The 17,172-nt window shown below is 42.2% G+C and overlaps 1 protein-coding gene across 1 annotated transcript; it reads left to right on the top strand.

Annotated features, from left to right (window-relative positions):
* Positions 1 to 156: 156 nt before the first annotated feature.
* On the top strand, positions 157 to 13,352 carry MXD1 (MAX dimerization protein 1). The gene is made up of 6 exons (XM_081333789.1): positions 157 to 354; positions 603 to 708; positions 4,133 to 4,162; positions 9,250 to 9,364; positions 9,696 to 9,855; positions 10,014 to 13,352. Exons 1-6 carry the CDS (start codon positions 276 to 278, stop codon positions 10,202 to 10,204), a joined length of 681 nt encoding a protein of 226 aa, XP_081189915.1. The 5' UTR covers positions 157 to 275; the 3' UTR covers positions 10,205 to 13,352.
* Positions 13,353 to 17,172: the final 3,820 nt, after the last annotated feature.

Genomic DNA, 17,172 nt, shown 5'->3' with positions numbered 1-17,172 from the left:
GCGACTGAGCCAATGCCTGGAGCGAACGAGACAGAGTTGATTGGGCTTTTCTGTTCCGCGAAGGACCAATCGGAGAAGAGGGCGAGCGGAAGCAGCGCCTGACGCCCAATCGTGGCCGCGCTGGGCGGGCAGCGGGTTGGGCTGCGGTGGCGAGGGGCGGGCTTGGCCGCGCCGAGTCTGTCAGGCTGAGGTGGGGTAAACAGACGGGCGCCGGGGCAGCGGCGGCGTCGTAGCGGAGAAGCGGAGACGAGCCGGCCAGCGCGGCGCGGCGCAAAATGGCGGGTGCCGCGCAGGTGTGCGAGAACATCCAGATGCTGCTGGAGGCGGCCGAGTTCCTGGAGCGCCGCGAGCGAGGTAGGCCGCCCCGGGAACAAAGCGCCTCCGGCAGGGAGGCCGCCGCGGCTCTTCCCCCCGAGGGGAGGGACGGTGGGGCCGCGCGGGCCGCTCCCCGGGGCCTCCCAGCCCCCCCCCTCCTCCGCGGACCCCGGGGGGCGTCGTGGCCGCCCGGCCGAGGCGCAACGGCAGCTCCGCGGCGCGCGAGGGCCGGAGACAAAGGAGACGCGGCTTACTAACCGCCGGGCCCCGCCGGCTTTTCTCCGCAGAAGCCGATCACGGCTACGCTTCCCTGCTGCCCTACAGCGCGAAGGAAAGAGAGGCCTCGAAGAGGAGGAGCAGGCCCAAGAGAGGCGGCGGCGGCGGCGGCAGCAGGTCAGGAGGATGCTATTTTCTCAGCCCCCCCCCGTCTCCCCCCCCCCGCCGCTTTTTCCACCTCCGGCTCAAGGCGGCGAACGCGCCAAGCCCCCCCCCGTCCGTTCCCCCCCCTCCAGCGGCGCCCGAGGAGCGCGTCGGGCGGAGGGCCGGCCAGAGTCGCCCGGCTGTCATCGTGGCCAAGGCGGCTCCTCGGTCCAGGCCTGGCTTGCGGGGCCAAGTCCCGGCCGTTTCCTTGGGAGCCCTTCCCCCTCCCGGCTGTCTTGCCTGCCTTAAACGGGCCTGCAGGCCGCCCGGCACCTTCCGCCGCTAGGCCGCTCTGGCTGTCCACGCATCCGAGTCGCCGAGCTGTGAGTCTTCCTTAAAGCTTCCGTTGAAGTCCCGCTTTTGTGGAGGCGATTGGATAGCCGATGCCTTTCTCTTCCCTTTCTGTTTCTTTTTGGTTGTGGATTGAGGGTTGCCGTTCTGAGAATAATGTATCGAAACGTAGCCCGACTTCCTCCTTCCTGTTGACGTCTTCAGTAGGCTACGATGAGATCTCTTCAGTGCCTGTGGTGCTTCTTGAGACACCATTTCAGAAAAGTATTCGATGATCTTGAGATCACGTTTGTTAGAAATTTAGCTTCTTCGAAGTCTGTTGTTTTTCAAAGTACTTGAACCCTCGTTTCTAGTGAAAGCATGTTCAAGATGAAATCTATATTGAAAAAGGAAGATTTACTTTTAAGGGGAAATGCTTGGGACCCAGATTGTTGGGGGCAATAAGCTGACTTTGTAATAATGCCGCTTGGGGTTTGTGTGAAAGCCCTAATAAGCAGGCATATACATAGAATGAAGGCTACTGCTAAGCTTGTAAGCCGCCCTGAGTCTTCGGAGAAGGGCGGGATATAAATGGAATTAAAATAAAAAAATAAAATAAATTATAGTACATCTTTGGTATTTTCTATCCTGTCCCTAGTACTACTTGGGTGAATTCTCACAGCGCATTAAATTCAGGGTAACAAAACCCAATTGTTCTCATGCGATATGCCGTGCTCAAACAAATGAAGTATGTTAGAGCCTTACTGTGATACACTCATTAGGACAAAGGACAGAGTTTGCATGAGATGCCAAACTCCAAACCACTCAACCAATATTTGGGCTAATTTAGTGTCATGTAAACCAACGTTGCCATTTAATTTAGTGCTGCTAGATAGTTCAGTGACCATATTTGCCTTCAGAGTTATTCCTACTTTGTCTCTTTTCCAACTACTCAGCCATCTGCTAAGCAGGAAGGAAGCAAGAAACAGCTATCTTGCTAGAAAAGATTTTAATTTCCTCCCACCTCAGTCATTCCTACTGAGATGACGTTTCCCTTATTAGAATCCATGAACAAATAATGATCACAGATGGGAGTGGTTTTTGTGCTACCATCCATGAGAGATAAGGTTTCTGATAAAAAGAATGGTAATTCCTATAATTCATGTTCAATTTTTAAAACTGTCATAGCTTGCAAGATACATTTATATCCTGTACTTTTTTTAAGTGCTCAGAGTACTTTAAATAGAGCTGCTGTGTACCAATATTAGCTGCAGAAATATGGACATTTACTAGAGGGCAACATAGAGTTAAATTATTTAATTGTTCCCTTCCATCTACTAACTGACTGGCCCAGGTATGATATCCAACACATGATATACAGAATCTAAATGACAACAGATAATACTGCAGTTAATTATTACAATACAAAGTAACAGAACTTTTTGGCACTAATGACTCCATGCCAATCAGTTTCCTATCCCCTTTAAAAGCCTTACACAATGTTCTCCCTAGACGGCAGCCCTCTCTAAGTGCTTTGCAGAGTCGGCATCTTGCCCCCAACAATCTGGGTCCTCATTTTACTGACCTTGGAAGGCTGAGTCAACCTTGAGCGTGGGACATTCGAACTGCTGGCCATCGGCAGTCAGCAGAATTAGCCTGCAATGCTGCTTTCTAACCACTGCGCCACCGTGGCTCTCGGTGCTCATTGGCTTAGAGTTAACATCTGGAGACAACTGCAAACCTCTGGAGCAAACCTCTGAACTAAAAAGCAAATTTAGCTTTGGTTGAGGGTTTGTTGCTTTTTAGAGATCGCTAAGGGTTAAAGCTAATTTTGGTGTTTCAGTTCCATGTGCAAAACTGAGGACGAGCTTCATTCAGGCTGCCTGTTTTCCAGCATAGCTAAAGAACAGCAAAGCACGTCACCCTTGATGTCCGTGGTTAGCGGCCTCGAGATGAATACGTAATGTTTTCTGTCCTTTGAGAATGGCACAGGAAGTGGAGAATGAAATTTCAGGGTTAGCCCTCTGTCTTCTGTTTCTCTTTCCCCTTATCTCACTCTTTTACTTGAAACATACTTGGGATGCAGTTTTTCCAAGAAGTACATCCCTTTTATTTTATGTGTGAAATTGTACGATGCCATGTAAGAGCTGAGACTGAAATGTATAGTCCTTTGATAAAACTAACCATTTAGGTTTTTAAAAAAAACATATGGGCTATGTTAATAGTATAAAAGCCTTAACCAAAATAATTACAAAATTAGTAACTTCATGCAAAGTAAAATACTATTGTACAAAACTAGGAGTAGTTTTCAGGTGTTTTTAATAATATGTTGGGAAAAGTCAAAATTCCAGCCAGCACAGCCAGTGACCAGGCATTATGGAGAATGGGTTGCTTCTATTCCTCGGGGACCTTAGGAAATTCAGGGACTTGCTCAGCCGACCTTAAGAAAATGTTTTTCTACATAATTACTCAGTCACCATTCAGAAGCACAGATAAAATCTTGAGAGGCATTTAGTGTAGTGAGGTAATTTCTGCAATATTTTCCAATGATACGTTAGTAGCATATCTTTATTAATAATAGTAATTAGCAAAATAATTTTTAAAAAATAGTTTAACTGTTCATGAGATGGTTTTCCAATTAATATTGGGAGGCTATAGATTGGTTCAGTCCTACTGTGGCAATCTAAAATAGTAAAAAAAAAGTCTGGAATATTGTAAATTCAGAGACTACAAGTCTTGCGTACTAAATCAAGTAATATGGGATTGCAGTTAAATGGGGGGGGTGGTAATATAGCTGGAGTACTCGATGTGATCATTAACGGTTATAAGATTTTGTAGGCGTAATGAGACCACTGTGGTATAGTCTTAAATTGGACTAGCACTAGTGTGATCCTAGCTCTCGGTGGATAATTGGGCCTTTCTCCCTCAGCCCACCTGCCTCATTTAGTGCTTCTTTTAGGGAAATAAGGGAGAGAAAAGTGCCATCATGAATTCCTAAAGAAAAGTCAGGATATAAATAAATACTAGCAGTGGCAATTTAGTAGAAATTATTGTGTATATTTAGTTTTTATCAATGCATGTTTATTCCATAGTTGCTAACTAATTGATCCTCTTTTTTCTCTTTAAGATCAACACACAATGAAATGGAGAAGAATAGGTAAGTGTTTCAGAAACAGTTTATATTTAAATTCTAGAAGCATCCTTAAACTAATACCATACTGTGTTGAAGCAAATTACAACAGTGCAAATCTAGTTTTTCTGGCTGCTGATCTCCATTAAGTAGAATTGACAAATGTTTATGTTGGTGGCCTTAATCCTTTGCAATATTGATTGTTACTTCTTTTTAAAGGGGCCATTTATGCTGGATGTTTTGTCACTGGAAACAAAAATAGTGGAACCAAACTCTTTCAACTTTTATTATTCTGATAGTAAGGAGCTAGTAGCATTTAACTCTAACCTTGATCTGATGAATAGTATCCTACCCTAAAGTCAGAATTTCAGTAAGCGTTTCCAGTTGACATACTACATCCCTCACCATAAGAAAGAGTTTGTGGTTTGATTATTGTTGCTACTCAAAACTGACCCTTGTTTATATATTAAACAGTCTGGAGTGTGGTACTTCAGGAAGAGAACCAAGTTTATTGTTGCAAACCAGTGTAGCATTTCTATATAAAATTGTTCCTCTGTGTTGGTTGGCACAAATGGCATCTAAAGTTAAATTTAAGACTTTCAGCTTGGTGACATTAGTTTCTCATCTGAATGTGTTTGTTAAAGATTACTTGCATGTTTTTCTTGGATTGCTAGATAGTATAAACATGAGAGCAGCTGGGTAGTGGATATTTAGTTAACACTTAACCACAAATGAAAACTCGTACACTTCTACTAAAATTCTTTGAAGCCAGAGTGTAATATTCATGTGTATATTTATTGGAACATAGCTTTCCCTGAGTCTTTTTTCAAACTATTAAACATTTAGAAGTAGGTTGGTATAAAAAGCAATTTTGCAGAGGTTAATAAAAATAAAACGGGAAATCCTGAGCAATTCAGACTATGGGTGATCAAGGCTAATAGCTGCTGCTCTCTTCCCCCTCCTTGCTACTTATTAGGCGTTGGGTCACAAACTGCATTCTCTTTCAGCGTCACTACCTGGAGAATGAAATAGGGGCTCGGGTCTGTGGGCTTCCTGGCTAGGCTGATTACTGAGGAAACAGAATATTAGAAGGCCTGAATTTTTATCCGGCTTGCAATTCTTATTTCCTTTTCTTTAGAAAGTTTCATTTAAAGTCCTTTTCACATTCATTTTGTTTGTAATACAAAAATAATAGTGAGAGGACTTGTACGAATTTATGGCACAACACTTAAAAGCCAGCTAAACCAACTTATTATTATTGACCTGAGTTGCATCTGCCACTTTTAATTAGGGGACTCTCAGTTTATTTCATGATTGACAGTCCACTTTCCGTTATTATTCTAACAAAAACATTTCATTCCAATTTTATGTTTGAAGAATCACAGTTTTAGGAATTTTGTTAATAAAATTTTCCAATTGAAACATAAAGCTTCTTCTGCTTGCTCAGTTAAACATGGAATAAAGTACAAATTGTAGTACTTTTTATAGAAATGATCTTCATTAAGTATTAGTAAACTTGTCTGACCATTAATTACATTTAGTAAAACCCAGTTGTTTAAATAGTAGAATCATGACCTGATAAAATAACTTCTGAATTTCAGTTCTGAGTCATGCAGCCTGATCTCAAGTTCAGTTCTTCTATCCAAGGCAGATCTAAGCACATCTTTTATTTTCTCCCTTAGAATCGGTAGAAGTTGAAAGAACATAAATTATGCTCCATTGTGCATTTTTTTTAAAATTCCATTTATATCCCGCCCTTCTCCGAAGACTCAGGGCGGCTTACAAGCTTAGCAGTAGCCTTCATTCTATGTATATGCCTGCTTATTAGGGCTTTCACACACACACCCAAGCGGCATTATTACAAAGTCAGCTTAATTGCCCCCAACAATCTGGGTCCTCATTTTACCTTCCTCGGAAGGATGGAAGGCTGAGTCAACCTTGAGCCTGGTGGGATGCGATGTGTTATATGATTTATAAGACATCTACAGTTGGATGCTCTTTTTTGGTCAGGAGTACTTTCCAGCATTCTTAAATTAACAAAAGTTAAGTTTAAGAAATGTTGTGGATGTATGTTCTTGAAATCTAATGCCCACATGAGATGCTCATGTTTGTTTCTTACAATTTTTAAAAGAAAGAGTGCCTGCAGGATTGGTGTCACATGAATAGTGTGAAAACAATATCCATGTGGTCTGGACAAGGCAGGTGTGACATCAGCCTCTCTATGATGCTTCTTGAAGCTTATTGCAGATTGCTCTGCACTATGAATAAGCAAGTTGGCTACTTTAATCATATTTATAGATTATGGAGTCTCAAAGTGTTTTCTGAATTACAAGATTTATAAACATTAAAATACAATCCAGAATTCAAAACAGTGGCAGGCTGAGGTGACTGTTTTAGGTTTGAAACCTTGTATTGCTGTTAGTGTTCCCTCTTGTCTTTTAATATTTAGTATTTAAAACTGGTCCATCTTGATGTACCACCCAGTGTCACTTGATAGTGAGATGAGCATCATATAAATTTTATAAATACCTAGGTAGAATTCTGAAGTGGCTTAGGCCAATATAGTAGCTTAGCTAAACTACTAGTAGTTAGCTTATCTAGAACAGAGGCAAAGATGATTTAAATAATAGGCTACAGAAATGAGATGGTAAAGGAAAATATGTAATCTTTGCAATCCACAATGGACTAAGACAGCTGCGTGCAGCTTGTCCCCTTTCTTCCCATCTTTGTCAATTTTAAACCAATTTTACTGTTACTACTTATTATTTTCTTTCATGTTGTTGCTTTTATTGATTGTAAGTTGCTTAGAGACCTCAACGAAAGATGAACAGCATATAAGTTTAATAAACAAATTTCTAGAAAGCATGCTTAAACATTGAACCTCTTTTAACTTCAACCCTTTAAGTGTGAAAAGTGGTTCAATGTTTAAGCATTGTCACATTTAATCTTAATTAGAGAACAGACTGTAGCAGAGCTTGTATCGCTGAATAAATTTGAAATTTATCAGTGGCAAATATTTCAGCCAGTAGCTGCCATTCTGCTGCATCTTAATAATAGCAGAAATTGGATAAATGGACAACTTTTCATCCTGTTGCAGATTAACTACATACACTATGCCTGCTCATAATTGCATCTGGAAAGCAGCTGTGTCTGGTGATTCCACCGTATGAAATTTTAATCCCTAGCAATCACCTCTTGATACCCTTTAGATACATTATGGTCCCCTCTCCTTACCTGTGGCTTCCCTTCACAGATGCCATATATCTGGGGTGTCAAACTGGCGGCCTGCGGGCTGGATGCGTCACGTGTGAGCCACACCCGCCCCAGCTCCACAAAGGCAAAAAAAATGTCACAGTGGGTCAAGATATGTCATGTGACGCGATCGAGTCTGACGCCCATGCTATATATGATTTTTTTTCTCATCCTCCTGCCTTTTCAGTAAATACAATGCATAGCTTTGATAGATGTAAGTCAGGCAGCAAGATATTTTTGTTAGTATATTGTGCTAGTATTTTTTTTCTTGAATATATTAAATGCCTTTAAAAACGTATACAGGTAATTCTCAACTTATGACCACAATTGAGCATAAACTTTCTGCCGCTAAGCAAGATGGCAGTTAAGTGAGTTTTGCCCCATTTTACAACCTTCCTTGCCACAGATTTTAAGTGAATCACTGCAGTTGTTAAGTTAGTCATATGGTTGTTAGGTGAATCTGGCTTCCCCGTTGACTTGGTTTGTCAGAAGGTCGCAAAAAGTGACGGCGTGACCCCGGGACGCTGCAACCGTCACAAAGACATGCCAGTTGCCAAGCTTCCTGATCTTGATCACAGGGATGCTGCAACAGTCGCAAGTGTGAAAAATGGTCGCAAGTCACTTCTTGTACCCTAATTTCAAACAGTCTGTAAACTAATGATTGTAAGTCGAGGACTGCCTGTAATGCTCTTATTTTTCATTTTCCTACCTCTCTGTCTCCATACTAAAGAAATAGCTAATTTGGTCTTCCAGCTTTTAATACTAAACATGAAAGCCCGTTTCTTCCCCCCCCCCCCCAGGACGAGTAACCCTACCCGGTCCTGTTCTGCACCAGGTTATTCTCATGAAGGTGCATTTTCCCTTTCGCTCTCCAGCTTGGTGACTACGAGGCCAGCTTCCCTTTTAATTTAGCAGAAAAATTGTAATGACAAACATTAGCATTCGGATGTGGGTATTATTTATTTCAAGTAAAGAAAGCAATCATTCAAAAGATGGTTTACATAAAGGGAACTCATGGTCAGCTTCTTGCATCTTTAGCTAAGAAAATATCAAGTAAAAGATAGAATTTCTTACTTGAGATGCTGGAAAGCAACGGCTGGTTGGAATTGTTGGGGCAACAGCCTTTTCCTAGCTGCCGAACTTTGTTTTCATTGCAAATACCTAAAAATTTGACTAAAATAGATGCAAGTAACAATTTGAGAAAAAGTTTTAAAATGGATTTGTAGAACTACACATCCCTCTGGAATAGCACCCAGAGCATACGGTGAAGTGGAGAGCAACATGTGGATAATTTATTAGATTCCCATCCACCAGAAATGTGTAGTTGTTTTTTTGTAAAGAAAGAAATCCTGTCACCTTTAATTGGAGAATTCTAAAACTAAACATTGGCTTTGTTAAATAGATAATCTTTTTGGTTTTATTAAACAGATAATAATCTCAAGTGAGCTGTTCTGCTGCATGCAACAATCTAAGCAAATGTATATCTTTATCTTTACCAGCTCTAATTAAAATGCACACACAACAGACTTTGCTGCATGATTGGATGAGATAGAGCTGACTCTTAGGGGCATTAATTAAAATGTGAATATGTGTACTGGTCTGTAGTTTCAATAGCACTGGTTATGATTCCTTAATCTATGGAAAACCTTAAGATTGAATTTGTAGCTTTTCTTATGCCAGAGTACATCTGAAAAGTTTATCTTCCTGAATTTATTGTTCTTGTTCAAAATTTGGACTGGGGTGAAATAATTACAAATCAGTAATTGAATTTTGTCAATGTCCATCTTAGATATGTGTTAATAAAATACGTAAGTACCTATAATAAATCTTTCTGATAACATATACATAATTTTGTTTAACAGGCGTGCTCATCTGCGATTGTGTCTGGAGAAGCTTAAAGGGCTGGTGCCCCTTGGGCCAGAATCCAATAGACATACTACATTGAGTTTACTAACAAAAGCTAAATTGCACATAAAGGTGAGTTAAAGCTATCATGCTTATAACGGAGAAAAAATAAAATGTTTGACATTTCAGTTAAAATTAATGTCAGATTTGAGGAGCACATTCCAACTTTAAGCCTTGGAGTACATTTTTAAGTAGATCATGACACGCTGGTGCAAAAGATTCCACCTTAAAATGTACTTCAAAACAGATGTGAAAACAAAAGTAAAATGGCACGAAAGGAAGAGATAATTGCTAAGGCTAGTTAGCTGCCCTTGAACTAGTTCCCTCCTCTGATGAAAGCTATTGGCTTTCACATTGAATGTTTAATACTCGGGGACCCACCATTGCCCGTTTTCTTCCACAGAAACTTGAAGATTATGACAGAAAAGCAATACACCAAATAGATCAGTTGCAACGAGAACAGCGGCATCTGAAAAGGCAGCTGGAGAAACTGGGTATTGAGCGTATACGAATGGACAGTATCGGATCAACAGTTTCTTCGGATCGGTCAGATTCAGACAGAGGTGAGGAAATGCTGATCAGTGCTTGTGAAGGTGTGTGCGCTTTCAAGCTCCAACATGCGTTGCTGTGTCAAAAAGTTCTTATTTATTTATATTTCACATTTCTAAACCGCCTATCCCCTTCAAGGAGAGACTCTAACTGATCTTGCTTTCTGTTGCAGAAGAAATTGATGTGGACGTGGAAAGCACAGACTATCTCACCGGGGACCTCGACTGGAGCAGCAGCAGCAGCCCAAGCGATTCAGACGAGAGGGGCAGCTTGCAAAGCCTGTGCAGTGATGAGGGTTATTCAAGCGCTGGCATTAAGAGAATAAAGCTGCAGAACAATCTTAAGGCCTGCCTCAGCCTATAAGGAGCCAGTAGCGTCCCCTCCCTTCCCTTCCCACTGCTGTTTCCTTCTTGGATTTTGCTAGGTAGTATGTTGGACTGCTCCACAATTCTCTTGCACGTAAACTTCTTGTACCATCAACATTACCAAAATCTGCTTTGCCCAAGTCTGAAAACAGTGCATGGTGTTGTGGGTTACAAGTTCCTCCCTGGAGCACACACCTGCTGGCCTCCACTAGCTTCTCTTGTCTTTCAGTAAATTCATCTCTGTGAGACTGAACATTCCAGCCAGAATTCTTAGCACCCAGAATATTGTTGCAGTAATAGCAATATACGTGTTTTGGGCCTGTGCTGCAGTTGCTTAATATTCTGGGTGAAGATCTTCACCCCGAGGTAGTAGGGCAGATGGTGATATATGTTGTTTGGAAACAAAACCCGGAGTAGTCTTCAGGCATGACCACTGTAGCAGGAACCCTACCTTTTTTTTTTTTTTTGGGACATTCGTTGTATCACAGTAGCAGGCAGAAGTTAAAAATGATAAGACAGGTTTGAAAGAGCATCTGGTTGTTAGGGAATTGCAGTGAATCTTTCCAGTCACTGTTCAAAAATTATTCTGAAATGTCCCAAGTCATTATAGTAATAAAGTAGCCAACCTGAGGTTGGACATAGGGTTGAGAAAGGTAACTAAGGGACTAACTAAGTTTGACAGAAGAAGAGCCGGCCGGGTGGAATTGTACTGGAGGCTCTAAATGGGAGTTGGGGGTGGTTTTCTCTTTGAGCAGCCTATCCTGCTAGGAGGCCTTGGCTTCAGCGCATCTCTATATTTTCACGTCAGATGACCAAATACTACGCTTGTGCAATCTTGATTATGTCGTCTTTGCATTGACAGCTGCATGTTCCTTTTGTTGCTAGCAGCTCTTCAGGCTGCTGAGTTGCTTTTTGTCTCTGGGACAATTTCTTTCTACCTCAGAGAGATGAACAAAGCTGATCTCAACCCCTTTAGCACAAATGAATTATGATGCCTCGTTTGTATACTTGGTACTAGCCCCACCTGTTTCCTTAAAAAATCAGCAATAACCGAGTGACAAAGTTAGCTGCGCTAGCTTTCCATTAATGGCTGAGGAGACTGCCCCAAAGGAATTTCATGGTGCCCTCTTGGCATCCTTGCACTTCTTTTACCAGTTGAAATCCTTTGGGACACACACACACACACACACACACCGATGTGCCGTGTGTGGTTTTGCGTCTGGATTTTGGACGTTGGAACTCTTCTCTGCCCCTTTTTGCCCTGTCTCTGCACTCTTGACATCCGCAGCATTTTTCATTTAAGCTAAGTAGAGCACATGCAAATGTACATAATGTGGTCTATAAATAGTATTTATTCATTTTTATATCAATCTGATGTACTATTCTTATGATTTTGTGCTTTTGTAGATGATTAGGAAACTTTGTATGTCGAGGTCTAAGGAAGCTTCCTTCTTTTTGCTTTGCACCGCCCAGTTAATCGGCTGCCAGTGACTTCCAACAAGGGTTCCTCCCTGGCACTTGCAGACTGTCAGAGAGGCAGTCAAGCAACTTCCTCTCACTTCACTCTCAAAGGGCTTTGTGGCAAGTTGCGCTTTACTATGAATTCCGTGTTTGCTTGTATCCACTCCCAGATACCCAAGCAAATAATAAGAAAATGCATATATTTTAAGAAAGTCAGTTTTTGAGATGGGAAGTGGGGTGAGTGGGTGGCTAAAGATCTCCATGTCAATTTCTTGGCGCTGTCTTGAAATGAAACAAAATAGAAGGAAGGTGAGCTGGAATTCTCAGATGTCCTGCTGACTTGACCTCTTTCTTGTTGGAGACTTTCCTGCATCAGTCTGGCAGCTGGCTTGCATCTAGCAGTCCCTGCTGAAAACCCTTCAGAGACCGAGCTCCCCCAGCGTGCAGTTTGAGTCCCCTCGATTTGTAAGGTCTCTTACCAGAGGGCTTTGAGTTTCTCTATCGGTTAATAAGTTTAATGCATAAAATTGCCTCTCAAATTCAACTCCATGTTGTCATCTTAGAGTTCAAAGTAGCCTTTGATTTGGAAGGCATTTGATAGGGTAAATTTAGTATACTATGTGGTGTGTCGTTTTTTTTATTGTGCCTTTCGTGAGTTACTGGGCACAGCTTGCTTCAGACCTCTCCTGGCTAGGAGCACTCCCCCTCTGAATAAATGGAAGCTGCAGATATATCCATAGTGGATTTGAGAAAATAAATTTTGGAGGGGCGTAACCATTCTCTTCTTCGGTAAAGTACTTCGGGGTTTTATTTTGTTGTCCTTATTGCGAACCAGTAATTGGAGCTTTGCACTTTCTGGATGTGGTCCTTTCAAAATGTGGGTGGTACAGAAAATAATTACAACTCCATAAAGGATGCACTAACTTCAAAAGCTAGATTAAAGCTATGTGTGATGTTTCAAAAACATCTAAATAAATAAATGAGTTGTCCTAGAGGCTTTTAGGACCCCTCCCAATGTCTTGGTGAGGACTGGTCTTGGCTGCTCCATGAATCTGTCTCCCTTTGGTCCATCCCTGAGACAGTTGCCCCATTGCATGCAGGCTCCATAACGTCTGAACCTGCCCACGCACTTGGGATGGTGTTCAGTAGCTGTGGGTGAATCACCACACCAGCTGCCCTGTCAAGTGAGATGAGTTTTTTATGCTGCCAGGGTGCTGGGGAACAGTCGTGCAAGCAGGGATTCCGCTGTCTCGTTAACGTGTGAACTGGGCCCTCAAAATGCGACATTCTGCTGTGGCCAGCCTTTCTGCCGTATTCACTGATCCACCAGCATTATTATGTAATAAGCTACAGAAAATTAATTTTGTAGATCATTAATGGGGAGCTGTGTTTCTGTATGTATCTGTGTTTACAGCTGGAAGTTTGTGTGCGTGTGCGCATTTAAAAGATCACAACACTGCAGCACTGAGCAACTTTTTTGTAGACAGTAAATCCAGGGGACACTTGGTTGGAAATTGAGAATTTGTGCTCTTTATCAAAAATAAACACGGCTGTCAGGGTGACAATCTAAAATGTCCCAAAAGTATTGTCTTTACCTGGTAAATCTTTTCCTGAGTGTTGAACACCCAGAAATTTTATTACTGTGTATTTTTTTAATAAAGCAGAGCTTTCAAGGTGCTGATAGACACATCTTGTGAACTTTTTTCCAGGGTTTGTGTGAATGCCTGTTTTTGATTCAAATTCCAAGCACTTATTTGAAATGTGTAATTAGGTGCCATAAACATGTTCACCTTGCAAGGTTGCAGAGCTCTGGGCATTAGCAGGGTGTGCCAACTGCCAGCTGCCATTTTAGCACTTTGTTCCCGCAATGGGCCCTTCTCTCTTTCTGGGTACCCAGAATCTCTCTTGCTTCTCTTTAGAACTGAATTTCCACAATGAAGTTTACAAACACAGCCCGGAGGAAAGAGCCCTCCGTGTTCTCTGGGAGGGATGAAGTGGGGGCGGGAGGGGGGGTATTTTTTACGTGCTCACTGCCTAATTAAATTTTGGCATCTGATGTACAGCAATATAATGGGACTCATAGAGTCTTTTTGCCCCCTTGGTCACAAATTCAGGTTTTGACACTTAACTGTATTGGGACAAATATTGCTTTTACATATCTAGTTATGCATTTGTTCCCCAATTACAAATAGTAAGTCGCATCCTTAGATTTTTTTTTCCCCTTCCAGTTAACACAAGTGGCTTTTTTTCCTGTTATGGTTACTTGAACTTCATTGTACAACTATGAATCAATGATGCTTTTGTTTGAAAGAATAGCTATCCTAAATTATTCAGCAGAAGATTTTTCTTTTTATGCCACAAAGTGTATGTATCAAGATTATTTTAGCAAACTTCTTTATTTTAACTGCATTGCCTGGTTGAAGGACACTTAAAAGTCTGTTTCTCCCCAACTGCCATCTGCTCGTTTTTTGTTGAAACTAGCTCTTCCCTCCTAACATACCCCCAAATTTGACTTGTTTTAGTTTTGTGCTGTTCATTTTTATTTACCTATGAACCTGCATCAAGTAGGCACTCTGAACAACACTTGCAATTCTGAACTTTTGAATTTGGTTTTGGAGTCTTCCAAATTATAACAGCCTAAGCAGGGAGCAGCGGAAGGGGGGGGAGGACTTGGTTTCCAAATGTAAATACCACATCATTACAAATCCTGTGTCAAGGCCATATAATGGTGCTTTTTATTACAGTTAGCACATGCATTTTTAGACATTACATGTTTTAGATAAACTTGCTGTGTATATGTATACTTCTGTATTGTTCAACTGTTAGAAAATAAATTATTTCGTTATTAAAATTGTTCTAGCCTTGAGGTTTTGCTTGAAAAATGATTTTATTTTGAAATTATTCCAATTACTCTAGCTCTTTCAGAGTAATATTTATAATTTGTCTGGAGCAAGTCACAGGCCACCTAACCCCCCCCCTCCCCGCGCGTGCGTGCCACCTGCCCCAGACCTGATCCTTACAGAGCAGCACTGGTTTGATTGGGGAGCTCACTCCCCACCCCCAAGACGGGTGGCTGCCCGTGTTACCAAAGTCCTGACCAGAGGGTGGGTGGGTTTGGGAGCTGAGCCCACATCTGCAGAAATGATCAGACGAGAAGGAGGGCAGAGGCTCTGGTGCAGCCCTCCCCGGGAGCCCCTTGGTGCACGGCTTGCGCTCCTGAGGGGGCCATGGGTGAGGCGTCCCCCTCCTCAAAGGCTCCCCGTCTGAGCTGTGAGCTCTGGGCCCAGACTGCTTTCTTGGGGCCCTGCTGGGTTAGATGGTGCATTTTGTAGGAACCCAGTTGAGATGAGTGGCTTCTTCGCTGCCACTGCGCTTCCTCACTTTCCTCGCAAAGCAAGGAGGGGACTGGGTGCATTTTATCCCTGGGCTGTTTTGGGGTGCTGGATGCTGCAGGGGGTGCTGGCCAGGGACCTGCAGCATAAATGGGGCGCAGTTGCAAAGGGAGACTCAGCTTGGATTGCTGCTCCCTTTAAGGGGCGCCAGGCGAGGGATAGAAACCAAATACTGGTTTTTCAAGCAGCTTCCTCTATACCTTTGCTTTATTTTTCTTTTCTAATACTTATAAACAACAACAAATCAACAATTCAAAGCTTAATACATAGTATTAAGCTTAAGATATAAATCTTACCGTATTACAAAATAATGTTTTTCAATTGCATATCAGTGTTACATTCAGCTGTAATTTAAACAACCTTATACTCACCTGCCAGAAACTATTGTTAATATTGCTATAAACTCTTTTTTCTTAATCTTTAAAGGGTTATCTAAATCATCATGGTGCTAACGATCTATAGTTAATACTGTGTAAATATTCTGTCAAATAATACAATGTTTTATATGCATCTTATAAGAAGTATAAGAAGATTAAAAATGAGAAGAGTGGACAGTGCTTCCTGGGTGCTATCAGAGCCAACAATAAGGGGCATTAACTGGGTTAATGGCTAACCAGGTCAATGTTGCAGAACCCGTCGTAATCAGGGATTCTCTTGGTTGTTTCCTAGTTGCATTTTGGAAGCTGTGTGCGGAGCCCTAGTGTGTCTTTTCTAGCTGCCGGTGGTCCATAGTGGGAGCGGATGCAACCTCTGCATCCCAAAGGTGAATTTTGCATTATGTGGTTTCTGAGCCAGGACCGTCTCCCTTGTCTGCATCTCTGCTGCGCTTCCTGTGTTCACTGGGGGTCAACCTATAAAACTGAGCAAGCCCTGTTTCCTCAGAAGAAACTGCTGGAGCTTTTTTAATGACTTGTTCTTTTAAGAGCCTTCTATATATTTGAACCCCTTCATGGATTACTGCCTTGTCGTGGCGAAGGGGCTTGCGTAATTCAATGAAGCTATGAGCTATGCCGTGCAGGGCCACCCAAGACGGACAGGTCATAGCAGAGAGTTCTGACAAAACGTGATCCACTGGAGAAGGAAATGGCAAACCACTCCAGTATCTTTGCCATGAAAACCCTATGGACAGTACCAAAAGGCAAAACGATATGACGCTGGAAGATGAGCCCCTCAGGTCGGAAGGTGTCCAATATGCTACTGGGGAAGAGCAGAGGGCGAGTACTAGTAGCGCCAGAAAGAATGAAGCGACTGGGCCAAAGCCGAAAGGACGCTCAGCTGTGGATATGTCTGGTGGTGAAAGGAAAGTCCGATGCTGTAAAGATTTTTTCTCCATAGGAACCTGGAATGTAAGATCCATGAATCAAGGAAAACTGGACGTGGTCAAACAAGAGATGACAAGACTGAACATTGACATCTTAGGTATCAGCGAACTAAAATGGACAGGAATGGGTGAATTTAATTCAGATGACCATCAGGTATACTACTGTGGGCAAGAATCCTTCAGAAGAAATGGAGTAGCCTTCATAGTCAATAAAAGAGTAGGAAAAGCAATACTGGGATACAATCCTCAAAATGACAGAATGATCTCAGTTCGAATCCAAGGCAAACCATTCAATATCACAGTAGTCCAGGTCTATGCCCCAACCACCAGTGCTGAAGAGGATGAAATTGACCAGTTCTATGAAGCACTACAGCACCTTATAGAACTAACACCAAAAAATGATGTTCTTATCATCATGGGGGATTGGAATGCTAAAGTAGGAAGCCAAAAGATAACTGGAATAACAGGCAAGTTTGGCCTTGGAGTGCAAAATGAAGCAGGGCACAGGCTGATAGAATTCTGTCAAGAGAATACAATGGTCATAGCAAACACTCTTTTCCAACAACCCAAGAGACGGCTCTACACATGGACATCACCAGATGGTCAACACAGAAATCAGATTGACTATATGCTCTGCAGCCAAAGATGGAGAAGCTCTATACAGTCAGTAAAAACAAGACCAGGAGCTGACTGTGGCTCAGACCATGAGCTTCTCCTTGCAAAGTTTAGGCTTAAACTGAAGAAAGTAGGGAAAAGCACTAGGCCACTCAGGTATGAATTAAATCATATCCC

Source organism: Vipera berus, assembly GCF_964194415.1.
Source record: "Vipera berus genome assembly, chromosome: 8".
NCBI lineage: Eukaryota > Metazoa > Chordata > Lepidosauria > Squamata > Viperidae > Vipera > Vipera berus.
The sequence above is the reverse complement of the archived record's forward strand: the minus strand, read 5'-3'. Positions and strand labels throughout refer to the sequence as shown.